Here is a 27807-nt window from a genome sequence, read left to right as displayed (position 1 = left end):
CTACAATTGTATATACAACACTAGGCTACAATTGTATACAATGTAACTCAATACTCATTGGTCTCGCTAGATAAAATATGCCCAATAAAGCCATTCAGAAGACAGCAAACCAGTTATCCAATGTCCATACAAGACAAAGAAATAAAGCTGCAACTTACCTATTTATCTTTAGTCTTTTCTCTCTTTTGATTGCTCGTGTGCTGCTTTCGTGCTAACTTCAGCCGGTATATCACCGCTAGCTCTGCAACGCAAGTAAGCACGCTATGCTGCTGATTTCAAACCCGCCCTCTCATAACAAAACAGGGTACTGAATGTTCTGCCGGCAGTTGTTTACACTCAAAACCCCCGACATTAGTGAAGATCAAAACGCGAGTGTGAGCCCTAAGGAGAGGAGAATTGAAATTACACTAGGAAGAAGGCGGAGGGAACTACGAGGGGGAGGGCGGTTTAGTGTAAAAAATACGAACAGGCCTTGGAAAGTAGCCAGAAAGTAACACAATGTTCCGGTAGTACTGTAGCTGCGCTCTGATGAGGACACACTGTTCTAGCAGACACCCTGACCCTGTAACCCGTTCTGTTCCGAGCGCCGCCGCAGCGCGCGCAGCGCAGCGCAGCGCAATTACCAGGAACAGCCTGTACAGCAGTGTACTCACTCTGTCCACGAGAACAGCTCAGCTCCAATAAACGGAACAGTAAGTACACAGATGAACTTTGCGTTTCAGAAGTGTTCAATGCTTTACTGGAGGACAGATAGTTAGGCTACGCCATATTGAATGGAATAATTTATCAAGTAACATACTGGCTGCCTAGGTTAATAATGAGATGTGGAATTAAATGTAATTCAATTTGCTATGTTGGCTAAATTAAATATTTTGGGGGGTGAATAATATTTAAATAGTCATTTTCACATCTTAATCATCATAACAACAAGCAGGCTATTTGGAGCATTGATTGTCAGCCACAATTAATTAGATTAATCAAGCACATGAGGCATGTATTATACAATTCGACAGATTGAAAATGTACTTGGGGGGTTTCTTTTTAGACTCATTTTTATTTTTGTATTTTTTACAAAGCAGAATCCAGTCATATATTTAGGCCTCATAATCAAGGGCCTTTGTGTAGACCATGTTTTGGACTAATAATCAAATGTACCAATATATGAATAACATATGAACAATATATAACGTTTCTAGTTAGTTTACCTCAGTGCTCCAATCATATAGTCCTATTTTTGTTTCATAAACCAAGATTGGCAGTTTTACCAAGTGTGGTGTAGCCTAATGCACAATATGTTATAGGCCCTAGGCTAAAAACTAGGCCTTTATGCTAGTGTATGTTGTTGATGTTTTTCTTATATTTCAAGGATACACATTGACGCTATCAAATCATGCTCAATAGCTCTCTCAGGGACATGATGTATGTTACTTAAGCTTTCAGGTCACAAAATACCACCAATCCTATAGGTTGTCATCAGTAAGGATTACGTGTAGTATAAGCCTACTGTAATAGCCTATGAAATGGATACAATTACACATTGTAAAACATACATACTACATGCAATGCATTAAATGCTTGTAATGGGCATTTTATTTTTCAAATTAACTATCAACAACATAAGTTCTTAAGCTATTACACTTGAGCAGCCATGAGTGTGAATAACATCTATATTTACACTTCCTTCTGTGTTGTACAAGGAGACTGACATATACATCTGTTTTTGGAAGTAGACCAAGTCCTCAAGGAGCAGGAGAATTCTGTTATGTTAGTTTTATGATATATTCCATCATGTACCTCATAAGTGCCAAGTTGGAAATTGGATCAGTAGATGTCACTGTGTTCCCTGTGTTGTGTACATTAACTTTGGTTCTCGTCAATGAATACCTACTCAATTACATGCAGTATATTGTATCTATTTAAGGTAGGCCTGTGTGAACAACCGTTCAATACTTGGGGGGATTTAACCTATACAGTGCATTCAGAAAGTACAGAGACACCTTGGCTTTTTCCAAATTTTTTATGTACAGCATTATTCTAAAATTGATTAAATAGTTGTTTTCCCCTCATCAATCTACACACAATACCCCATAATGACAAATCAAAAACAATGACAAAGCAAAAAATAAACCTGAAATATTACATTTACATAAGTATTCTGACCGTTTACTCAGTACTTTGTTGAAGCACCATTGGCAGCGATTACAGCTTTGAGTCTTCTTGGGTATGATGCTACAAGCTTGGCACACCTGTATTTGGGGAGTTTCTCACATTTTTCTCTGCAGATCCTCTCAAGGTCTGTCTGGTTGGATGCACAGCCATTTTCAGGTCTCTCCAGAGATGTTCGATCGGGTTCAATTCCGGGCTCTGGCTGGGACACTCAAGGACATTCAGAGACTTGTCCCGAAGCCACTCCTGCGTTGTCTTGGCTGTGTGCTTAGGGTCATTGTCCTGTTGGAAGGTGAACCTTCGCCCCAGTCTGAGGTCCTGAGCACTCTGGAGCAGGTTTTCATCAAGGATCTCTCTATACTTTTCTCTGTTCATCTTTCCCTCGATCCTGACTAGTCTCCCATTTTTTTGCAGCTGAAAAACTTCCCCACAGCATGATGCTGCCATCACCATGCTTCAACATAGGGATGATGCCAGGTTTCCTCCAGACGTGACACTTGGCATTCAGGCCAAAGAGTTCAAACTTGGTTTCATTAGACCATATAATCTTGTTTCTCATGGTCTGAGAGTCAATACGTGCCTTTTGGCAAACTCCAAGCGGGCTGTCATGTGCCTTTTACTAAGGAGTGGCTTCCGTCTGGCCACTCTACCATAAAGGCCTGATTGGTGGAGTGCTGCAGAGATGGTTGTCCTTCTGAAAGGTTCTTCCATCTCCACAGAGGAACCCCAGAGCTCTGTCAGAGTAACCATCTGGTTCTTGGTCACCTTCCTGACCAAGGCCATTCTCCCGCGATTGCTCAGTTTGGCCGGGCAGACAGCTCTAGGAAGAGTCTTGGTACCCTTCCCTAGATCTGTGCCTTGACACAATCCTGTCTCAGAGCTCTACAGACAATTCCTTTGACCTCATGGATTGGTTTTTGCTCTGACATGAACTGTCAAATGTGGAACCTTATATAGACAGGTGTGTGCCCTTCCAAATCATGTCCTATCAATTGAATTTACCACAGGTGGACTCCGATCAAGTTGCAGAAACATCTCATGGGTGATCAATGGAAAAAGGATGCACCTGAGCTCAATTTCGACACTCATAGCAAAGGGGCTGAATACTTACGGTACCAGTCAAAAGTTTGGACACATCTACTCCTTCAAGGGTTTACCTTTATTTGTACTATTTTCTACATTGTAGAATAGTAGTGAAGACATCAACACTATGAAATAGCTAATATGGAATCATAGAGTAACAAAGTGTTTAACAAATCAAAATACATTGTATATTTGAGATTCTTCAAAGAAGCCACCCTTTTCCTTGATGACACCTAGGCACACCTTTGGAATTCTCTCAACCAGCCTCATGAGGTAGTCACCTAGAATGCATTTCAATGAACAGGTGTCGTCACGCCCTGATCTGTTTCACCTGTTCTTGTGATTGTCTCCAACCCCTCCTGGTGTCGCTTATTTTCCCCAGTGTATTTATCCCTGTGTTTCCTGCCTCTTTGTGCCAGTTCGTCTTGTATGATTCCAAGTAAACCAGCGTTTTTTTCCTTTTTCCTGCTTTTTGCATTCTCCTTTTCCTAGTCCTCCCTGTTATGACCCTTGCCAGTTTCTTTACTTTGTACCCGCCTGCCTGACCATTCTGCCTTGACCACGAGAGCCTGTCTGCCACTCTCGATTGTGTTCTGGTTTTGACCTTTTTGCCTGTCCATGACCATTCTCTTTGCCTACCCCTTTGGATTAAAAAACATTGTAAGACTCCAACCATCTGCCTCCTGTGTCTGAATGTGGTTCTCGCCTTGTGCTTTGATAGGTGTGCCTTGTTAAAATTCTATTTGTGGAATTTCTTTCCTTCTTAATGCGTTTGAGCCAGTCAGTTGTGTTGTGAAAAGGTAGGGGTTGTATACAGACGATAGACCTATTTGGTAAAAGACCAAGTCCATATTATGGCAAAAACATCTCAAATAAACAAGGAGAAATGACAGTCCATCATTACTTTAAGACATGAAGGTCAGTCAATCTGGAAAATTTCCCTATGGGACTCCCAATCACAGCCGGATGTGAAACAGCCTGGATTCAAACCAAGGACTGTAGTGATGCCTCGTGCACTGAGATGCAGTGCCTTAGACCGCTGCGTACATGTGTGTGTGTGTGTGTGTGTGTTAACTATTTAATTGTACTAGAATGCCTAAAAGGCTGCAAATATTTTAAATAATCGGTATCGTTTTATTTGGCAAGGAAAATATTGGATATCGGTATCGGCCAAAAATGTAATATCGGTGCATAACTAATCAAAACTATGAAATAACACATCTTCGTATTCTCTCAACCAGCTTCATGAGGTAGTCACCTGGAATGCATTTAAATTAACAGGTGTGCCTTGTTAAAAGTTCATTTGTGGAATTTCTTTCCTTCTTAATGTGTTTGAGCCAATCAGTTGTGTTGTGACAAGGTAGGGGTGGTATAGAGAAGATAGTCCTATTTGGTAAAAGACCAAATCCATATTATGGCAGTGACAGCTCAAAAAAGCAAAGCGAAATGACAGTCCATCATTTACTTTAAGACATGAAGGTCAGGCAATCTGGAAAATTTCAAGAACTTTGAAAGTTTCTTCAACTGCAGTCGCAAAAAACATCAAGCGCTATGATGAAACTGGCTCTCATGAGGACCGCAACAGGAAAGGAAGACCCAGAGTTACCTCTGCTGCAGAGGATAAGTTAATTAGAGTTAACTGCACCTCAGATTGCAGCCCAAATAAATGCAGCCAAATAAATGCAGAGTTCAAGTAACATCTCTGCACAGACACATCTCAACATCAACTGTTCAGAGGAGACTGCGTGAAACAGGCCTTCATGGTCGAATTGCTGCAACCAGAAGTGTCTTTGTGTATCTTTGTGAGATGCAGAGTAGGTGAACAGATGATCTCTGCATGTATGATTCCCACCGTGAAGCATGGAGGGGGAGGTATAATATGGAGGTGCTTTGCTGGTGACACTGTCTGTGATTTATTTCAAATTCAAGGCACACTTAACCAGTATGGCTACAACAGCAGTCTGCAGCAATACGCCATCCCATCTGGTTTGCGCTTAATGGGACTATCATTTGTTTTTCAATAGGACCATGACTCAACACACCTCCAGGATGTGTAAGGGCTATTTGACCAAGAAGGAGAGTGATTGAGTGCTGCATCAGATATCCTGGCATCCGCAATCACCCGACCTCAACCCAATTGAGATGGTTTGGGATGAGTTGGACGGCAGAGAGAAGGATAAACAGCCAATAAGTGCTCAGCATATGTGGGAACACCTTCAAGACCAGGTAAAGCTGGTTGAGAGAATGCCAAGAGTGTGCAAAGCTGTCATCAAGGCAATGGGTGACTGTTTTGAAGGATCTAAATTATAAATTATATTTTTATTTGTTGAACACGTTTTTGGTTACTACATGATTCCATATGTGTTATTTTATAGTTTTGATGTCTTCACTATTATTCTACAATGTAGAAAATAGCAAAAATAAAGAAAAAACCTTAAATGAGTAGGTGTGTTCAAACTTTTGACGGGTACTGTATGTAAATAATGTATTTCTGTTTATTTTGAATACATTTCTTTTTTAATTCTACAAACTTATTTTCGCTTTGTCATTATGGCATATTGTGTGTAGATTGATGAGGAACAAAAATATATTTAATCTATTTTACAATAAGGCTGTAACATAACACAATTTGCTTTTCCCGAATGCACTGTAATTACAGTGGCTTGTGAAAGTATTCACCCCCTTGGCATTTGTCATATCTTGTTGCCTTACAACCTGGAATTAAAATACATTTTTGGGGAATTTGTATAATTTGATCATTTGTCGCCCTCCTTGCTCGCACACGCTTTTTCAGTTCTGCCCACAAATGTTCTATAGGATTGAGGTCAGGGCTTTGTGATGGCCACTCCAATACCTTGACTTTGTTGTCCTTAAGCCATTTTGCCACAACTTTGGAAGTATGCTAGGGGTGATTGTACATGTGGAAGACCCATTTGCGACCAAGCTTTAACTTCCTGACTGATGTCTTGAGAGGTTGCTTTAATATATCCACATAATTTTCCTGTCTCATGATGCCATCTATTTTGTGAAGTGCACCAGTCCCTCCTGCAGCAAAGCACCCTCACAACATGATGTTGCCACCCCCGTGCTTCAAAGTTGCGATGGTTTTCTTCGGCTTGCAAGCCTCCCCCTTTTTTCTCCAAACAATAACGATGGTCATTATGGCCAGACAGTTCTATTTTTGTTTCATCAGACCAGAGGACATTTCTCCAAAAAGTCAGATCTTTCTCCACATATGCAGTTGCAAACCGTAGTCTGACTTTTTTATGGCGGTTTTGGAGCAGTGGCTTCTTCCTTGCTGAGCGGCCTTTCAGGTTATGTCGATGTAGGACTCGTTTTACTGTGGATATAGATACTTTTGTACCCGTTTCCCCCAGCATCTTCACAAGGTCCTTTGCTGTTGTTCTGGGATTGATTTGCACTTTCCGCACCAAAGTACATTCATCTCTAGGAGACAGAACGCGCCTCCTTCCTGAGCTGTATGACGGCTGCGTGGTCCCATGGTGTTTATACTTGCGTACTATTGTTGGGAGAGATGAACGTGGTACCTTCAGGCATGTGGAAATTGCTCCCAAGGATCAACCAGACTTGTGGAGGTCTACAATATTTGTCTGAGGTCTTGGCTGATTTATTTTGATTTTCCCATGATGTTAAGCAAAGAGGCACTGAGTTTGAAGGTAGGCCTTGAAATACATCCACAGGTACGCCTACCATTAGCATCTATTCCTTAATTGTTTGAAACCTGGGCATTTTACTTCACATTTTGAGGCATGTTTACCTCACTTGAAAGTAGCCTATAGCCAAAATCCCACCATAGAAACATGGCGGCAGTTATTTTTATAAAGACTTACTCATACGCTTTCTCCTGTTCTATTGATTTTCTTTCAACTTTATTTCATTGTCTAGCAGCCAAAGGCATTATCCTAGCCATGATAGTTGTTGCATTTTGGAACATTCACATGAAGGCCTACCGCCGTCTGTACATTGCTGCACTTAAAATGTGAAGAAATAGCTTATCAACATTTTAAGCTAAACATTCTGATCTGTTCATCCAGGTGTATTAATTGAAACTGCCTATACTTCCACTACACTATTTTGGTACGTATCAGTGGAGATTAAGAAGTGAGTATATGCAATGCCCATGGAAAAAAATAAGTGGGTATACCGCGAATACCTGCGCATAACCTCCACTACACTACTGGCTTTCGTCACTACCAGTGTAGAATTAAGCTAAATTACACTTACCCCTAACCCTGCCACCCCTCCTCTAATTGGAGTAAACTAATGGACAACAACACTTAGGCTTCTACTTCCAGGTTATACATACAATATACATTTTATGGACACAGTATATTTTACAATAGTTATCTTTTGTTTGTTTTTTATCCTTCAGCTCCACTCAACCCCTCCCACCTATCTCTGAACACCACCCAGTTTTGATTTCTATTGTTGTTCAACTGTTACTTGAAAGCATGGAGGTATGTTATTTAGCTCTAGGCATATCAATTCATAGTATAGTGAGGTGCCATTTTCCTCCCTTTGTAAACCATCACAGAAACTATACTATGAATTTATTTTTCCGGAGTGGCTGCGGGTCCGAATTCAATTGGAAACGTTCTTGTTCAGAGTTCCCCGAGGCAAACAAAGAACTACCTGTGGATTATAGCAACTGGAATCCTATACTTAGACAATATACACATCCTCAACTTCCTATTTCACTGAGAACTGGAGTTGATTTTGGCACACTAAACATTGGTAGGACCATATTTTTTTTAACTCCCAAAGACAAGATTCACAAATTATGAAGGTGATATATACCTTTAAATCACACCTGATATTTTTATGTTTATTTGGATTATATAGCCTAGTTGAGAAACACCTGACATGATATACGCTATAATTTACCTACATGACATACATGCAGTATAAACTAGCAACAAATGTCCTCTGCCAGTTACAGTTGAATCACAGGTCATTCTGTAGTTCCTCAAACAGCCTACTGATTTCACTTCTAATAATGTATTGGAGTACTCTCTGGTAATGGGCTCTATTCTGTGGATTTTCCTAAAAGATAGTGTAAGGCAATTCATCTATAAGACATATGTTTTTAAAACATTGGTTAAGACATGTTGTTATAATACTTGAGGAACATAGTGATTGATTCTCATTTTTCCATATTAGACTGATATTTTGTTGATCCCTAGAGTCCTGCTTATCAGCATTTAGGCAAATTGAAACAATGATGAGGAGGTTAGCCAAAAACATACGTTTAGGCTATGGCCTAGGCCTTATAGACCTAGGCCTCAGTATGGATGAAATATAAAGGCTAAATATATGTCAAATATATAAGCTACAGTGCCAAAAGTTTTCATTCCCCTTGGCGTTTTTCCTATTTTGTTGCATTACAACCTGTAATTTAAATAATTTTTATTTGGATTTCATGTAAATGTACATACACAAAATAGTCCAAATTGGTGAAGTGAAAAAAACTACTTCTTTCAACAACAAAAAGACGGAAAAAAATAAAAGTGGTGCGTGCATGTACAGTGCCTTGCGAAAGTATTAAGAATAATTTTGCACACCCAATCTTTCAGTTTTTGATTTGTTAAAAAAGTTTGAAATATCCAATAAATGTCGTTCCACTTCATGATTGTGTCCCACTTGTTGTTGATTCTTCACAAAAAAATACAGTTTTATATCTTTATGTTTGAAGCCTGAAATGTGGCAAAAGGTCGCAAAGTTCAAGGGGGCCGAATACTTTCGCAAGGCACTGTATATTCACCCCCTTTGCTATGAAGCCACTAAATAAGATCTGGTGCAACCAATTACCTTCAGAAGTCACATAATTAGTTAAATAAAGTCCACCTGTGTGCAATCTAAGTGGTCACATGATCTGAATATATACAGATGAAGTCAGAGGAGGATGTCTTCCCTGTAACGCACAGCATTGAGATTGCCTGCAATGACAACAAGCTTAGTCCGATGATGCTGTGGCACATCGCCCCAGACCATGACGGACCCTCCACCTCCAAATCGATCCTGCTCCAGAGTACAGGCCTCGGTGTAAAGCTCATTCCTTCGATGATAAACACAAATTCGACCATCACACCTTGTGAGACAAAACCGCGAGTCGTCAGTGAAGAGTACTTTTTGCCAGTCCTGTCTGGTCCAGCAACAGTGGGTTTGTGCCCATAGACAACGTTGTTGCTGGTGCTGTCTGGTGAGGACCTGCCTTACAATAGGCCTACAAGCCCTCAGTCCAGTCTCCTTCAGCCTATTTCAGACAGTCAGCACTGATGGAGAGATTGTGCGTTCCTGGTGTAACTCTGGCAGTTGTTGTTGCCATCCTGTACCTGTCCCGCGGGTGTGATGTTCGGGCGTACAGATCCTGTGCATGTGTTGTTACACGTGGTCTGCCACTGTGAGGACGATCAGCTGTCCGTCCTGTCTCCCTGTAGAGCTGTCTTAGGCATCTCACAGTACAGACATTGCAATTTATTGCCCTGGTCACATCTGCAGTCCTCATGCCTCCTTGCAGCATGCCTAAGCATGCACGTTCACACAGATGAGCAGGTACCCTGGGCATCTTTCTTTTGGTGTTTTTCAGAGTCAGGAGAAAGTGAGTCTCCAGCTTCAGTGATTTTTGCAGTTTATTCCAGTCATTGGCAGCAGAGAACTGGAACCAGTCATTGGCAGCAGATAACTGTCCTTAGGCACATAAGCACATGCATTTAGTTTTACTTGCATTTAAGAGCAATTGGAGGCCATGGAAGGAGAGTTGTATGGCATTGAAGCTCATCTGCAGGTTAGTTAACAGTGTCCAAAGAAGGTCCAGCGGTATACAGAATGGTGTCGTCTGCGTAGAGGTTGATCAGAGAATCACCAGCAGCAAGAGTGTCACGAGTCCGACCGAGGGTGGTTTCCCTTCCCGGGCGGTTGGAGCTCGGCGGTCGTCGTCACCGGCCTATTAGCTGCCACTGATTGTCTTTCCTCCCCCTCCTTGTATGTTTATTGGTAGCACCTGTTGGTGAATGATTAGTTTGTCTTTATTAGACAGCCGGCCCGCCTGGTTGTTGTGCGAGATGAATGATTGTAACCTTCGGCTCTAATGTAGAGGAACGTGTTTGTTCCTGGTCGTGAAATTTCAGTTGTACCTTTCTCATTCCCCGTGTTTGGGGGCCGTTATTATTGTGAGCACCCTGTTGGTGCATTGAAAGAGCACAGCCTTGCACTCTCTGTCTCCTGCGTCTGACTCCACACCCACGACACCCGGAGCATTACAGAATCCCGCACCAAAAATTGAATGGAGTCAGCAGGAGCAGCAGCCAACCCTCTCCCATCGATGGAGGAACGGGTTCTCCACCACACCACCGTCCCCCATCGGATCGGATACGCGATGGATCAAGTGATGGAGAGAATGGACCGATGGGAGAGGAGTGCTCTCCTCTCTCCACCTTCGGCATCCCCGGCTCCGGACTCCCCATCTCTGACGCTACCGAGGGCTTATGATGGAGCGGCGGCGGGTTGCCAGGGGTTTTTGCTTCAGCTGGAGCTATACCTGGCCACCGTCAGACCCACTCCCTCGGGAGCGGAGAGGGTGAGTGTCCTCATCTCCTGCCTCACGGGTCGTGCTCTGGAGTGGGCGAACGCAGTCTGGAATGGCCCAGACTCAGCACGGGAGCACTACCCAGAGTTTTCCCGCCGCTTCCGTGCCGTGTTTGATCACCCTCTAGACGGCCGAGCGGTGGGAAAACGACTATTTCATCTCAGGCAGGAAAGGAGGAGCGCCCAAGATTACGCGCTGGAGTTCCGGACCTTGGCAGCAGGATCTGGGTGGAACGACAGGGTCCTTATTGACCACTACAGGTGTAGTCTCCGAGAGGACGTCCGCCGGGAGTTGCATCCACTTTGTTGAGTGTGCCAGTATCATACACCTGTCAGAACAGGGGTAAAAAAAAAACACGCCTTCTATATGCACTTGAAAAGCAAATGGAGGACTATTTTCCCACGGTTAATTTTCATGCCAGCCAGTAGGCTCCTCTATAGGCCTAGCCTATAGAAAGCTCATGGGATCCTCCTCTTTTCGATAGAGGTCATCAAAACTGTTTTCTCACGAAATTGCATAGCATAGCCTATATAAATGTTGCACTTATTTATTACATGCATCAACCAGCTATGAGGAGCTGGCTTTCGCTGCACAACAGGTAATCAATCGATCCTATTCCACTCAAACTCTGAATGCCAGGGCTCTCATGAAGATTTTGATTAGATTTTCGATTGTATTTGCATTGATGTCAGGGTGATCATTGGTGACTGGCCGTTAGCAAGTTTGGTAGGCTACTAATGACCTTCAGAGGCATCAGAGCACAGTTTTGGAGAAGCCTAGTTACCGTGACCCAATGGTCACGTGGAATTTGACTGCGGTCATGACTCCTGACTGCTGGTGTAGCAGTAATAAGGTCACCATAACAGCCCTAGCTGTGGCCACCTGGCTAGTATCAAGGGCTTTCAACAAAATAGCAACAGACCATAAACTAAGCAACACACACAGAAATGCAATTGCCAAACAACGCTACTGCCACCTTCTGGTTTGGAGTATATTAACAAGGCTGAGTGGCAGATGACTTCAGAGGTCTTTGCTGTGTGAACACAAAATAGATTGACTGCCGACACTTTTCAGAGGTGCTAATTCTGTCGTCAGGCAAAAGTTTGACAATCGTATGGGGGATTCTGAGCTATTAAAGAAGGCATGGGTAAGGCCAAAATGTCACAAATATTCCATCTTCAATTCATTATTTCTCAATTATGCTTTAATATATAATATCAAATATATGTTGACAATCCTTCCACCAAAGGATTACATTTAGTGAAAAAAAATGTTTTATTGTTCTAGTGTCATGAGGAACCACTAGGCTACATGCTATCCTATAATGAGCACATTCAGGTTTCTGATTAAAAATAAATAAAAAGTTTGATATAATTTATTATGAGTATTAATCATAATCCTCTGGCACTATTTCTGCAAGTTTTTCCCATCCATCATAGTCACTGTCTCTTCATATGTTGGAAAGTAAGTTAATCGAGCATGATCATATTCTGTTGCTCTACTAGGACACAATCAACAATTTACTGGACTAGGTAACATCAGGAAAGCCTAATTCTAAGGGCTATACTTAATCTGTTTCATATCCCTCAGGTAAAAGGAGTCAGGGCATTAGTCAGTCAGTCCAATAAAGTGCTTTATTTCCCTTGTCCTGTTTTTGTTTTTGTTCTGCAATGCCTACTGCTGGTTTAGTTTCCTAGGTATCCAGGCTGTATCACAACCGGCGAGTCCCATAGGGCGGCTCACAATTAGCCCATCATTGTCTGGGTTTGGCCGGTGTAGGCCGTCATTGTAAATAAGAATTTGTTCTTAACTGACTTGCCTAGTTAAATAAAGGTTACTAACACTACACCTATACACAAATGGTGACATTGCACATTGCTCACCAGAACTCATTCCAAAAAATGACTTTGATGCTCACATAGTTCTGGGGTGTTCGGTTGTTTTTTTCCCAACACAGCATTTTTTATTTTTTAGTATGTGCAATTGTGAATATATACACTACCGTTCAAAAGTTGAACAATACTTGTTAACTTTTCTATTTATGTTGGTAACCAGTTTATAATAGCAATAAGGCACCTTGTGTAACAGCTCTCGTTGGTAGGAGACCAAGGCGCAGCGTGGTAGGCGTACATCGTAACTTTATTGATGACACCAAACAAAATAACAAAGTAAAAAAAAACGAGAGCACACAGTTCTGTCAGGCTCAGACACTAAACAGAAAACAAGATCCCACAACCTAATGGTGGGAAAAAGGGCTGCCTAAGTATGATCCCCAATCAGAAACAACGATAGACTGATTGGGAACCACACTCGGCCAAAAACAAAGAAATGAAAGACATAGAATTTCCCACCCGAGTCACACCCTGACCTAACCAAACATAGAGAATAATAAGGATCTCTAAGGTCAGGGCGTGACACCTTGGGGGTTTGTCGTATATGGCCAATATGTCACCACGTTCATGGTATATTTGGCCTCTGTACACCTATGTAGATATTCCATAAAATATCAGCCGTTTCCACCTAAAATAGTCATTTACAACATTAACAATGTCAACACTGTATTTCTGATCAATTTGATGTTATTTTAATGGACAAAAAAATTGCTTTTCTTTCAAAAACAAGGAAATGTCTAAGTGACCCCAAACTTTTGAACGGTAGTATATGTATTTATACAAAAGTGTAATTTTAAGGAATTATTGTATTATTGCTGAACTATCATTTTGCTAATCTTCCGGAAAAACAGTACTTGTTCTGAAAATAATATATATTCTCCTCCAAACAGACTCTAGAATTCAATGCCACTATTATCAGAAAGAGAGAGAGAGTGTGTCTGTGTGTGCGTGTGTGGGTGTGGGTGTGTGTGTGTGTGTGTGTGTGTTTGTGTGTGTGTGTGTGTGTGTGTGTGTGTGTGTGTGTTTGTGTGTGTGTGTGTGTGTGTGTGTGTGTGTGTGTGTGTGTGTTGTAACTGCAAGTACGAGGGCGGGTTCATGCAAGGATACCGAGTCATCAGGAAGTGAAACAGAACAGAATGTGCTGCACTAATCTGATTGAAAAACACTGCCCTGAGTGGTCGGGAAAAAAAGTAAGATGTTTTATTTAAGCTAAAAGAGAATTCTGTGTCACAGGCGAAGAAGAGCAACAACAACGAAAACAACAAAACATTTGAACCACAGACACAAGACCTTTTGTTGGATTTTGTTAGCCCATAGTGTGAGAAAAGTTGCCTAGTGCACTCTCACTCAAACATGAACACCGCAACAAAGTAAAAGCTGAGCAACATAATGCTCTTTGTTTGTTAGCGAGGCATGTGTGTTATGCAACCCCATAAATTTAATCTCCTCTCCTAATCCTTTTTAGCTGTGGACTTTTGGCCTCCCGGGGTGAGAGGGGGTGATAGTTGAGGAACATGGAAGTCGTCTGGTTGAACCGCGCTGTGCTCTAATTCATACATTCCGTTAGATATTATCTCAAAGCTTAGAGCTCTGAGCTGGGGGCCAGAGTCAACTACTAAGCCCTGTTTTTTTAATGAATAGGGCAAAGCTAAGCACCATGTTTGTGGTTTAAATAAGTTAGACGGAGGGACCTGGCTGTAGGAGAGGGGGATGAGTGAAAAGAAGAAAGGGAGTATGTTTTATTGGAAGGCAAAGACAGAGGAATGTTTGTAATTAGAGTCTAGGTCAAACAGTCTGAACTTAACCAAAGCCTATAGGCTACAAGTGGTGACGCTTGTTGGGATTCCATGACTCCTGATAGTACCACATGATGAAATCGGGAGGGATACTATGGATCTGTTTCCATCCATATGTTAATATGTCCGTCACAAGTTATATCTAAGACACTGCTGACAAAACTTGGTTGAATGATGCGTCTTGCCATCGAGATTCTGCATTTACAAAATTACACTGATTGGCCCAAGGGGCATCTATAGTAATCAACTTAAATTCCAGACTTTGAACAAGCGTATCTCCTGTCCCGTTTGAGCTACAGTCATTACATGTTGTACATACAGCAAATGGAGTCCCTCATGAGGAACAACTTTCCCATAAGGACCTATAAACTCTGAACATTAGATTTTCTGCAAAGTTGACCTTTAGTCCCCCACCAAACTTTGAACATGCATATATCCTGCCCTGTTTTCCCATATTGACGAATCGTGGATGAATGATGCTTCTTGCCGTCAACATCCGGCATTTATAAAATTATACTAATTGGACCAAGGGTGGAATTATAGTAACAGCAACACTTGATTGTTTGTTTCTCTCTCTCATTAATCCACCCATCATAAATTAGAATAATTGTCACTAATTGGCCCAAGGGGGGGGGGGGGGGGGGGGGGGTGCTCCATCATTCGTGGGGGATGACATGTTTATGGTTGCCTTGTTCTTATTTATAGCCATTATATTGTAAGCTGAGAAAGGCCTTTTGATGTGAGGCTTAGTCCCTCTGAGAAAACATTGCAGTGTTTCCTCTGTAAACATTGAATTGCATTCAGGTGTGAAAGTAGATACAATTTATTGCCAGTATGGTACCCACTATGTGTGCACTCACTTGGTAGTTTATTGGCCATATACCACAAACCCCCAAGGTGCCTTATTGCTATTATAAACTGGTTACCAACATAAATAGAAAAGTTACCAGATATATATTGTCTGATATACACACAGCTGAAATGCTGTTTCAGCCAATCAACATCCAGGACCCAAACTACCCGGTTTATAATTTGCATTATCAAATATAATCTCATATTACTGTGTTAAAATAACTTTTCAGTGAAAATCGCACTTTTAAAAATCTCTATTCTGTTAACTCATACCCAAATAATGCTATTGACTCATCCCATACTCGTATTTGTGGCCAAAGCATAAATTGCAGGACCGAGTTTGGGAAACCCTGTCATAAATGCTGGATAAGCAATACTAATGTATTCTACATAACATACCCTGTAACAGAAGGAAATCAGTCAATTGGGCTGGCGTGGTTACATGTGGTTGTGAGGCCAGTTGGACATATTGCCAAATTCCCTAAAATGACGTTGGAGGTGGCTTATGGTAGAGAAATGAACATTCAATTCTCTGGAAACCACTCTGGTGGACATTCCTGCACTCAGCATGCCAATTGCACGGTCCCTTAAAACTTGAGACATCTGTGGCATTGTGTTGTGTGACAAAATGTAGTTTTTTGGTCCCCAGCACAAGGTGTATCTGTGTTATGATCATGTTGTTTAATCAGCTTCTTGATATGCCACACCTGTCAGGTAGATGGATTACCTTGGTAAATGATAAATGCTTACCAACATGGATGTAAACAAATTTGTGCACAACATTTTAGAGAAATAAGCTTTTTGTGCATATGGAACATTTATGGGATTTTTCATTTCAGCTGATGAAACATGGGACCAACACTTTACATGTCGCGTTACAATTTTTGCTCAGTATACATCATTGGTCTCTCTACACCGCTTTTTATTGAAGAAAAAAAATACTTGTTCATGTAGTCATACCAGAAACGGTATAGCCATACTACTCCACTCCAGTAGACGGCGATAGGCCAGAGGTAGAGCACTTTCTTTACTAACCCCAGCAGATATACTTTTGAGGAAATGGGAAAACTCCATTGTTTACGTTGTGTACGTTGCCCATGCATCGTCAATGGGCTATATTATGTGTAAATATACATAATATGACATTTGAAATGTCTTTATTATTTTGGAACTTCTGTGAGTGTAATGTTTACTGTTAATTTTTATTGTTTATTTCACTGTTGTTTATTACCTACTTCACTTGCTTCGGCAATGTTAACATTTGTTTCCCATGCCAATAAAGCCCTTGAATTGATAGTACATTGTGGGCGACTATGAGGCAAAGAAAGCTCTCCTTCAAGTAGTGAATGGGAGTCAATTGGGCGCTAGCTCGAAAACCCAACATTAGTATGAATTTTGTCAACAAGAAGTACAACATTACACATATTTTCCGACATGTGAGATAATTAACTTGTTCTCTGTACTATCATGTAGCTTTGGAATCGTGACAGTACGTACTTTTGAGGAAAACGGGCAGGTTTCTCGAATCATTCCCTTACATTGAGAAGGGACTGCGTGACGATTAGTTTAGAAACCGCGTGACGCAGCATGACAACGTCAACGCGATTGGTCGACAGTCTCCTGGATGAGGCCTTCTCTATTATTTATGCCACAAACTGGCTAGTAAGATTATTTATTTCCGGTCAACGCCATTTTCGAACGACTTGTGGACTTCTTCTGCTGCTAGCAAAAATTATTCGGAGCTGTAATAGGAGACTTTGGCCAATACATAACTGGTAACATTTCGATTCATGGAACTGGGAATGAAAACAAATCAAGATTTAGTAACATGCACTGTAAAATAGTTTATCTTCAGTTAAATTGAACCGTCAACAAAAGCCAGCTAGCTAGCTTGCTAACACCGATGCGCCTCCACGGCTAATGTGGCTGCTAACTAATGGAAACTAACAATGAACATCATTGACTAACTAGAGTGATACAATTAATAAAGTAGTTTTTGTATTTATTTTTTTACTAACTGTCTGTAATTATTAAATGCATGTAACCATGCACTTTTTTTTTTTTAGCAAAGTAGCAAGGTCGAAACCTAATGTTAATATTAGCTAACGTTGGCTAAGCACTATAATTTGTCCGGTACCTAGCTAACTAACCAAGACTCCCTCTTTTTTGTTCCAGTTTATTTATTATTTCGTCAGCTCTTCAAAGGAAACCAGGATCCGTCGAGATGGGAGGTAATTAGCGATGCATCCATCTTTTCCATCTTCTCCATCTATGCATCCGTCTTTTCCGGTCTCCTGATCTGAAAATGAAAAGAACTGCTTGGCACTAACAGCGTTGTCACAAATCACGATATATGGATTTCAGAATATATTAATTAATGTAATTGTGCATGACTGGATCTCATCTAGATTATTTAATTTTCCTCTTTAACCTTTAACTCTCAGAACCTGCTCATCTCAGAGATTGTCCTCTGGATTGCAAGGTGTATGTAGGGAACTTGGGCAACAGTGGAAACAAGACTGAGTTGGAGAGGGCGTTTGGGTACTATGGCCCTTTGCGGAGTGTGTGGGTGGCCAGGAACCCCCCAGGCTTTGCCTTTGTCGAGTTTGAAGATCCCAGAGATGCAACCGATGCTGTGAGAGAACTGGATGGACGGTAGGCCTCAAGGGGATATTCACTTGATTATTTGGGTCATAGCTCATGTCATACAAACATTGAAAGAGTATTCCAGTTTAACTTGTGATTCTGCTATTGCTCCATGTGAACAGGACGCTGTGTGGCTGCAGAGTGAGAGTTGAATTGTCCAATGGGGAGAAACGCTCGAGGAGCCGTGGACCTCCTCCCTCCTGGAGCCGTCGCACTGGACGTGAAGACTACAGCAGCAGGCGCCGTGGGAGCCCGCCTGTCAGACGCCGGTATAATACATCACCTCTCACCTACACTTATTCTCACCCACTTTTAACATGTAGTCCTACAAGTGTTTATCACCAACCTTGCCAGTCAACCCCAAGCCCTTCCATCACATCTCCCTCACTTCCAACTGTTCCATATGTACTATAATTTCAATTTAAGCACTTGGACCTAACACACGATCCCGCACTGTAGGTTCGTTAGTGCTGTGATACGTTAGAGTTTTTTTTTTACTATGGACACAATCAGAGCTGAGAAATGTCAATTTACTCATCACAGGGATTGGGTCCCCTTTTAACAGTGACAATTTAGGTGATTTTTTGAAAGGCTTAATTCAGGCATCATTTGTTTAGATCTAGGCAATACATTTTTGAAATTACATTTTAGATAATTGGAACAAATTTCAATAAAGGGGGCATTTGTTTGATCATTTGATTACTATATGGATGTTGGTTTTGTTTCACTTTTCTCAGTTTGATTTTTTTCTATCTATATTAATAAAAATAAACCCCGTTGCAGAGTCATCACCATCCCTCTTCTCACCACCCTCTCAGACAGTCAACTAGTCCTCTTACAGCATCATGTGACCACTGACCAGCGCCAGCACCGTGCCCCACCCAATCAGCTTGGCTGGTGCCGTGTCACATGACCCAGGCATGGCCAGTCATGTTCCAGCCTATTGGTTCCTGAGCATGCAGCTCTCAGCCTCCTCCAACCTTAACCCGATCGGCATCGTCGCAGCCCACCTCACAATTCCGACCAATCAGCGATTTTAACTCCTTTCCCCAATTATCAACACAACTACCTACAAGCAGCACAGCAGCCCTCGGCTAACCCCAAAAAGACAGGGAAAATCTACAACTACTGTACCCCCTCCAGCCAACCAACTTCATATCTCCAACACTTGCAACTTGTGGCAAATCCTCTCTGCAAATTCTACCTCCCTCGCCATCAGTCTGGCTTCCTTGCGTCATTTCTATCTTGTGTCCAAACCTGAAAAAAATAGTAAGTTCCTTTTCTCCTGCTTTTTGTAGTGTCATGCTTACCACAGGTTTGGTTTTACAGCTGCTTGATGGTATGAAATTGGCGGTCATGGAAATTGTCATTTGAATTTAGTTTCAAACATCAACTTGTGAGTACAATCATAAGAATCTTGAATCCCCCTCCCATAGATCATACATGAAAAGCTTTTGTCCTTAAACTCAAAAGTTATGTGGTCTTGGAGCTGCCCTGGTTAGCATGAACTGTATGAGGTCCAATATTGGTAATGTGCCCTATGTCCATCTATGCAACAAAACAGTACAGTATGTAGCTTAAGTCTGCATACCTGTACTTAAGAATGTTCTCTCTAATTCATTCTCACTTGGTTTTATAAGAGGTCTCATTTTGACCTCAGTTGGTTGTCCAAGCATTCTGTCCTCTAGCAGGGGTGCAGAGAGGATGTCCTATTCTGATCTGTCTGCAGAAAGAGGAAGGCTGTGTGGTATTGTTAAATGATTGGAATGGTGTTTCTTCAGGGATAAGGAATGCCATATTTGATTGGAGGTGATGCCTTTATGCACTGTATTAAATGTTTTTCCTGCTCCATCCACCTCCAGCTCTCCTAGGAGGAGGAGCTTCAGCCGCAGTCGCAGCAGGTGAGCCTAAGTGCCTCTTTACCCCAGCCTACAACGTAATCAGTGTTGTGGTAACTAACTATAGTTTTCCACACAAATATAAATATATCTGTACCCAATAGTAGATCAGTCTAGTACAGATTAGGGGTGTAACAGTACACCAAACCCATGGGGTCACGGTTCTGTTTCGGTACAGCGGAAAAATTAAATGCCAACAGTTTCTGTAGTAAGTGTAGTAAAACTAAAATAAATCAAATGTTATTAGTAACATGCGCCGACTACAACGGGTAGGCTTACAATGAAATTCTTACAGTTGAAGTCGGAAATTTACATACACCTTAGACAACTACATTTAAACTCGGTTTTTCACTATTCCTGACATTTAACCCTAGTAAAAATTCCCTGTCTAGGTCAGTTAGGATCACCACTTCATTTTAAGAATGTGAAATGTTAGAATAATAGTTATTTCAGCTTTTTTCTTTAATCACATTCCCGGTTGGTCAGAAGTTTACATTAACTCAATTAGTATTTGTTAGCATTGCCTTTTAAATTGTTTAATTTGGGTCAAATGTTTCAGGTAGCCTTCCACAAGCTTCCCACAATAAGTTGGGGGACTTTTGGCCCATTCCTCCTGACACAGCTGGTGTAACTGAGTCAGGTTTGAAGGCATCCTTGCTCGCACACTCTTTCAGTTCTGCCCACAAATGTATTGGATTGAGGTCATGGCTTTGATGGCCACTCCAATACCGTGACTTTGTTGTTCTTAAGCCATTTTTCCACAACTTTGGAAGTGTGCTTGGGGTGATTGTCCATTTGGAAGACCCATTTGCGACCAAGCTTTAACTTCCTGACTGATGTCTTGAGATGTTGCTCCAATATATCCACATAAGTTTCCTGTCTCATGATGCCATCTATTTTATGAGGTGCACCAGTCCCTCCGGCAGCAAAGCACCCCCACAACATGATGCTGCCACCTCGTGCTTCATGGTTGGGATGGTGTTCTTCGGCTTGCAAGCCTCGCCCTTTTTCCTCCAAACATAACAATGGCCATTATGGCCAGACAGTTCTATTTTTGTTTTATCAGACCACAGTATGATCTTTTTCCCCATGTGCAGTTGCAAACGGTAGTCAGGCTTTATTGCGGTTTTGGAGCAGTGGCTTCTTCCTTGCTGAGCGGCCTTTCAGGTTATATAGGACTCGTTTTACTGTGGATATAGATACTTTTGTACCCGTTTCCTCCAGCATCTTCACAGGGTCCTTTGCTGTTCTGGGATTGATTTGCACTTTTGGCACCAAGGTACGTTCATCTCTAGGAGACAGAACGCGTCTCCTTCCTGAGCAGTATGACGGCTGCGTGGTCCCATTTTTTTTTTTTTTTTCTGAGGTCTTGGCTGATTTCTTTTGATTTTCCTTTGTCAAGCAAAGAGGCACTGAGTTTGAAGGTAGGCCTTGAAATACCAGAAGCTTCTAAAGCCATGACATCATTTTCTGGAATTTTCCAAGCTGTTAAAAGGCACAGTCAACTTAGTGTATGTAAACTGCTGTCCCACTGGAATTGTGATACAGTGAAATAATCTGTCTGTAAACAATTGTTGGGAAAATAACTTCTGTCATGCACAAAGTAGATGTCCTAACCGACTTGCCAAAACTATAGTTTGTTAACAAGAAATTTGTAGAGTGGTTGATAAACGAGTTTTAAATGTCTCCAACCTAAGTGTGTAAACTTCCGATTTCAACTGACTTACAGGCCCCTAACCAACAATGCTGTTTAAAAAGTACAAATAAGAAATAAAAGTAACAAGGAGTTAAAGTGCTACAGACAAAATAACAATAGCGAGACTATATAAAGGGGGTACCAGTACAGAGTCAATGTGCAGGGGCACCTGTTAGTCAACGTAATTCAGGTAATATGTACACTACTGTTCAAAAGTTTGGGGTCACTTAGAAATGTCCTTGTTTTTGAAAGAAAAGCACAATTTGTCCAATAAAATGACATCAAATTGATCATAAATGCAGTGTAGACATTGATAATGTTGTATGACTATTATGGAATATCTACATAGGCGTACAGAGACCCATTAACAGAAACCATCGCTCCTGTGTTCCAGTGACATGTTAGCTAATCCAAGTTTATCATTTTAAAAAGGCTAATTGAGCATTAGAAAACCCTTTTGCAATTATGTTAGCACAGCTGAAAACTGTTCTGATTTAAAGAAGCAATAAAACTGGCCTTTTAGACTTGAGTATCTGGAGCATCAGCATTTTTGGGTTTGATTAAAGGCTCAAAATGGCCAGAGAAATACTTTATTCTGAAACTAAATGACAACTTGTTCTCAACTGGCCTACCTAGTTTGAGAAACAGATGCCTCACAAGTCCTCAACTGGCAGCTTAATTTAATTAGTACCCGCAAAACACCAGTCTCAACGTCAACAGTGAAGAGGCGACCCCGGGATGCTGGCATTCTAGGCAGAGTTGCAAAAAAAAAGCCATATCTCAGACTGGCCAATAAAAATAAATGATTAAGATGGGAAAAAGCACAGACACTGGACAGAGGAACTCTGCCTAGAAGGCCAGCATCCCAACGTCGACTCTTCACTGACGTTGAGACTGGTGTTTTGCCTGTACTATTTAATGAAGCTGCCAGTTGAGGACATGAGAGGAGTCTGTTTCTCAAACTAGACACTCTAATGTACTTGTCCTCTTTCTCAGTTGTGCACCGGGGCCTCCCACTATTCTGGTTAGAGACAGTTTGCGGTGTTCTTTGAAGGGAATAGTACACAGCGCTGTACGAGCTCTTCAGTTTCTTGGCAATTTCTCACATGAAATATCCTTAATTTCTCAAGAATAGATTGACAAGTTTTTAAATATATTTAAAATATATTTCACCAGGTAGGCCAGTTGAACAAGTTCTCATTTACAGTTTTAGAAGAAAGTTATTTGTTTCTGGCCATTTTGAGCCAGTAATTGAACCCACAAATGCTGATTCTCCAGATACTCAACTAGTCTAAAGGCCAGTTTTATTGCTTCTTTAATCAGCACAAGTTTTCAGCTGTGCTAACATAATTGCAAAAGGGTTTTCTAATGATCGATTAGCCTTTTACAATGATAAACTAGGGTTAGCTAACACAACGTGCCATTGGAACACAGGAGTGATGGTTGCTGATAATGGGCCTCTACGCTTACGTAGATATTCCATAAAAAATCAGCCGTTTCCAGCTACAATAGTCATTTACAGCATTAGAAATACAGTATAGATCATTGTTAAACAATTTATTTTAATGGATAAAAATGTTATTTTTTAAATAAAGGTTAAAGTGACTATGCATAGATGAGAGTAGCAGTGGTGTTAAAGGGGGGGAATGCAAATAGTCTGGGTAGCTATTTGATTAGCTGTTCAGGAGTCTTATGGCTTGGGGGTAGAAGCTGTTTAGAAGCCTCTTGGACCTAGCCATGGTGTTCCGGTACCGCTTGCTGTGCAGTCTATGACTAGGGTGGCTGGAGTCTGACAATTTTTAGGGCCTTCCTCTGACACCGCCTGCTGTAGATGTTCTGGATGGCAGGAAGCTTGGCTCCAGTGATGAACTGGGCCGTACGCACTACCCTCTGTAGTGCCTTGCGGTCGGAGGCCGAGCAGTTGCCATACCAATCAGTGACGCAACCAGTGGTGCATCACTGATTGGTATGGTGCAGCTGTAGAACCTTTTTAGTATCTGAGGACCCATGCCAAATCTTTTCAGTCTCCTGGAAGGGAATAGGTTCTTCACGACTGTCTTGGTGTGCTTGGACCATGTTAGTTTGTTGAATACAAAGGAACTTGACGCTCTCAACCTGCTCCACTACAGCCCCGTTGATGAGTGGGTGTGTGCTCGGTCCTCCTTTTCCTGTAGTCCACAATCATCTCATTTTGTCTTGATCACGTTGAGGGAGAGGTTGTTGTTGTCCTGGAACCACACGACCAGGTCTCTGACCACCTCCCTATACCGACAACAACGAGACAGCCTAATCAGGCCTACCGCTGTTGTCATCGGAAAACTTAATGGTGTTGGAGTCGTGCCTGGCTGTGCAGTTGTGGGTGAACAGGGCGTATAGGAAGGGACTGAGCACGCACCCCTGAGTGGCCCCTGTGGTGAGGATCAGCGTGGCAGATGTGTTGTTGCCTACCCTTACCACCCGGGGGTGGCCTGTCAGGAAGTCTAGGATCCAGTTGCGGAGGGAGGTGTTTAAGTCCTAAGGTCCTTTGCTTATTGTTGCGCTTTGAGAGTACTGTGGTGTTGAATGCTGAGCTGTAGTCAATGAATAGCGTTCTAACATAGGTGTTCCTTTTGTCCAGGTGGGAAAGGGCAGTGTGGATACAATATTGCACTCATCTGTGGATCTGTTGGGGTGGTATGCAAATTGGAGTGGGTTTAGGGTTTCTGGGATAATGGTGTTGATGTGAGCCATGACTAGCCTTTCAAAGCACTTCATGGCTACAGACGTGAGTGTCGGTAGTCATTTAGGCAGGTTACCTTAGTGTTCTTGGGCACAAGGACTATGGTGGTCTACTTAAAACATGTTGGTATTAGACTCTGACAGGGAGAGGTTGAAAATATCAGTGAAGACACTTGCCAGTTGGTCAGCGCATGCTTGCTGTACACGTCCTGGTAATCCGTCTGGCCTTATCCAATTACGATCTTGTCTCATTGCTACAATTCCCCAACGGGCTCGGGAGAAGCGGCGGTCGAACCATGCGTTCTCCGAAACATGACCCGCCAAACCGCGCCTAACACATGCTTGCTTAACCCGGAAGCCAGCCGCACCAATGTGTCGCAGAAAACACAGTTCAGCTGATGACTGAAGTCAGCCTAGAGGCACCCGGCCCGCCACAAGGAGTCGCTAGAGCGCAATGAGCCAAGTAATGTCCACCCCTGGCCAAACCCTCCCCTAACCCGGACGATGCTGGGCAATTGTGTGCTGCCCTATGGGACTCACGGTTGTGACGTCCTGGGATCAAACCCAGGTCTGTAGTGACGCTTCAAGCACTGCGATGCAGTGCCTTATACCGCTGCGCAGCTTGGGAAGCCCCATAGGGTCTAGTTAACGTAAGCCATAGATATTTACTCGAGGTGCATAGGCCTACAATGCAGTGTTTATTTTCTGTATTCAGGTTCACAGGGTTGACTGAGCTTCCTCACTACGTGTACCGTTACACCCCTAGTACACATGGTTCTCACATTTTTGATACTAATTGGGGCTGTCTAGTTTCAAGTGACAGTTCTTCAAATGTAATAATCCTGATATCTGAATACATGTCAGTACATTGGAAACACTAACTTGTTCTTCTCTAGGTCTCTGTCAAGAGACCGAAGAAGAGAGAGGTCTATCTCCAGAGACAGGAACCATAAACCTTCAAGATCCTTCTCAAGGTCTCGGAGGTAAATGTGTGTGCGTGTTCACTGGCGTCTGTGTATTGACATGCGTCTTCCTATATAGGCTTGTATTTTTTTTAGGCCTATGGATTGTAGTAATGCATTGTGCAAGTTATTCTTGTTTCTGACAACTTTTTATTTTATTTATTTATCTTTCAGCCGCTCCAGGACCGCTGAGAGAAAGTGAGTGTCTGACAGTCTGAACTCAGTCCAAACCTGAGTATGTCTTGTATAGAATCAGGTTCTGGATGAGTGCATTTCATTTTTAAATGATTAACCTTTTTAGATTTGTGTTTAGGTGAGACAGCCATGTCTGTCCATCTGTGAAACAACTGTTTTTGAAAGCTGTATAGTTCAAATTACTGTCTTTATTCTACCAAATGTCTCATTTTCACTTGTTTAAACATACAGATGACTGACTTACTGTCCAACTACACCTAACACATTGTCCAATAGGGGCAGGGGTTGGTTTTGAACATTCAGTCCAGCCTAAATATGGGAGTATCTGTCAATGTGGGAATAACATAACTACTTTATTTGTTTCTGTTAAACTGTTTGAAGTGATTGAATTAAACATTTGGTAACATGTTTCACTGGGCATACATTTTTGCATGTTTTAATGATGTAGAATTTTTTGATTGTGACACTGTTCTTGGATGGGAGATAAAAGCTTTTGAGTTACACTTTAACCGTTCTGTCATTAAATTGTTCTTCAAGTGGAAATTTGTCTAACTCAGCTTGAGTACATCCCATTTTAACTTCTACATATTTAATTGATTCTGACTGATTTGTTGAGATCTACCCACATTGCAAGTACAGTGCATTTGAAAATGTATTTAGACCCATTTACTTTCTCCATTTTGTTAATTTACAGCCTTATTCTGAAACTGAGTATTAAAAAAAATCTCCATCGACACACAATACCCCAAAATGACAAAGCAAAAACAGGGTTTTAGAAATGTTTGCAAATGTATTTATGTTAAATTAAATAAATAAAATAATTTACTTGGTTGTTGTGCTGTTGAAGGTGAACCTTCACCCCAGTCTGATTTCCTGAGCGCTCTGGAGCATGTTTTCATCAAGGATCTCTACTTTGCGCTTTAATCTTTCCCTCGATCCTGACTAGTCTCCTAGTCCCTGCCACTGAAAAACATCCACACAGTATGCTGCCGCCACCCATGCTTCACCATGGGGATGGTGCTAGTTTTCCTCTAGACCTGGCGCTTAGCATTCAGGCCATCATGTTCAATCTTGGATTCATCAGACCAGATGATCTTGTTTCTCATGGTCAGTCCTTTGGGTGCCTTTTGGCAAACTCCAAGTGGGCTGTCATGTGCCTTTTTACTGAGGAGTGGCTTCTGTCTGGCCACTACCATAAAGGCCTGATTGGTGGAGTGCTGCAGAGTTGGTTCTCCTTCTCGAAGGTTCTTTCTCCAGAAGAACTCTGGAGCTCTGTCAGTGTGGCCATCAGGTTCTTGGTCACATCCCTGACCAGGGCCCTTCTCCCGATTTGCTCAGTTTGGCCGGGCAGCCAGCTCTAGGAAGAGTCTTGGTGGTTCCAAACCTCTTCATTTTAAGGATGATGGAGATCACTGTGTTCTTGGGGGAACTTCAATGCTGCAGACTTATTTAATTTAGTACCCTTCAGGTCTGTACCTTGACACAATCCAGTCTTGGAGCTTTACGGACAATTCCTTCAACCTCATAGCTTGGTTTTGCTCTGACATGCACTGTCAGCTGTGGGACCTTTTTATATAGACAGGTGTGTGCCTTTTCCAAATCATGTCCAATCAATTGAATTTACCACAAGTGGAAACAGGATGCACCTGAGCTCAACATGTTTTTGCTTTGTCATTATGGGGTATTGTGTGTAGCTGGATGAGGAGCAAATGTATTTAATCCATTTTAGAATAAGGCTGTAACATAACCAATGTCTAAAGGGAAGGGGTCTGAATACTTTCCCAATGCACTGTATATACCTTAATATTTAAATTGTGTAAGTTTTAACTTGCAATCCCTTTATAACGAAGTCATAGTTAAGGTTGAGAAACAATGCCCACTGCTAATTCAGTCGTGTATATTTTATTTTTGTGTATATATAGCACGCTCCATTTGGTATTTCCTTTTAGTTAGGAACATATTTCACACATCCAGGATTGACTATAAACATGATGCCAGTTAACATGAAGGGTAATGGGCCCAAATATATGTTGAAGGTGCATTCTGCCTTCAGAAAGTATTCAAAATTGATTAAATAGTTTTGTTCTCACCCATCTATACACAATATCCCATAATGACATGTTTTTACAACTTTATGAAATGCAGCAATATTCCATTTAAATATTCACACCCCTGGGTCAGTATGTGTTAGAATCACCTTTGGCAGCGATTACAGCTGTGAGTTTCTGGGTAAGTCTAAGAGCTTTGGACACCTGGATTGTACAATATTTGCACATTTAAATTATTCAAGCTCCGTC

The 27807-nt window shown here is 41.8% G+C and overlaps 2 protein-coding genes across 9 annotated transcripts in view; one reads left to right on the top strand and one right to left on the bottom strand.

The window, feature by feature from the left end:
* The window catches only part of fkbp5 (FKBP prolyl isomerase 5), a 46824-nt gene extending 46142 nt beyond the window's left edge, over positions 1–682 (bottom strand). The window contains exon 1 of one of the 2 annotated variants that reach the window (XM_021610304.3): positions 159–682. The gene's annotated coding sequence lies outside the window, so the exon portion shown is untranslated. The remainder of the gene's footprint in view (positions 1–158) is intronic. The other variant, XM_036983904.2, reaches the window with a different exon arrangement.
* On the top strand, positions 272–25920 carry LOC110528326 (serine/arginine-rich splicing factor 3). 7 transcript variants are annotated; one of them, XR_016497379.1, is made up of 8 exons: positions 272–692; positions 17571–17626; positions 17840–18050; positions 18164–18310; positions 18825–19310; positions 19904–19942; positions 25250–25336; positions 25490–25920. XR_016497379.1 is itself a non-coding variant. In XM_021610307.3 (7 exons), the coding sequence occupies exons 2-7, from the start codon at positions 17620–17622 to the stop codon at positions 25515–25517; spliced, it is 519 nt and encodes a 172-aa protein (XP_021465982.1). In that variant the 5' UTR covers positions 272–692; positions 17571–17619; the 3' UTR covers positions 25518–25920. The 7 variants fall into 7 exon arrangements, 3 of the variants coding, with proteins under 3 accessions (XP_021465982.1, XP_090097784.1, XP_021465980.1); XR_016497377.1 differs by lacking the exon at positions 272–692 and adding an exon at positions 17074–17170; XR_016497378.1 differs by having other exon boundaries at positions 18825–19942.
* The last annotated feature ends 1887 nt before the right edge of the window (positions 25921–27807 follow it).

Source organism: Oncorhynchus mykiss, chromosome 7, assembly GCF_057628025.1.
Source record: "Oncorhynchus mykiss isolate SJ-2025 chromosome 7, ASM5762802v1, whole genome shotgun sequence".
In the NCBI taxonomy this organism is placed as follows: Eukaryota; Metazoa; Chordata; class Actinopteri; order Salmoniformes; family Salmonidae; genus Oncorhynchus; species Oncorhynchus mykiss.
The sequence above is the reverse complement of the archived record's forward strand: the minus strand, read 5'-3'. Positions and strand labels throughout refer to the sequence as shown.

Bases quoted from the DNA above. Each gene is read 5' to 3' on its own strand.
- LOC110528326 (XM_021610307.3), top strand. The intron at 18,051-18,163 runs GTAGGCCTCAAG...CCATGTGAACAG, and splicing joins GTGAGAGAACTGGATGGACG to GACGCTGTGTGGCTGCAGAG. The intron at 18,311-19,903 runs GTATAATACATC...ATCCACCTCCAG, and splicing joins AGCCCGCCTGTCAGACGCCG to CTCTCCTAGGAGGAGGAGCT.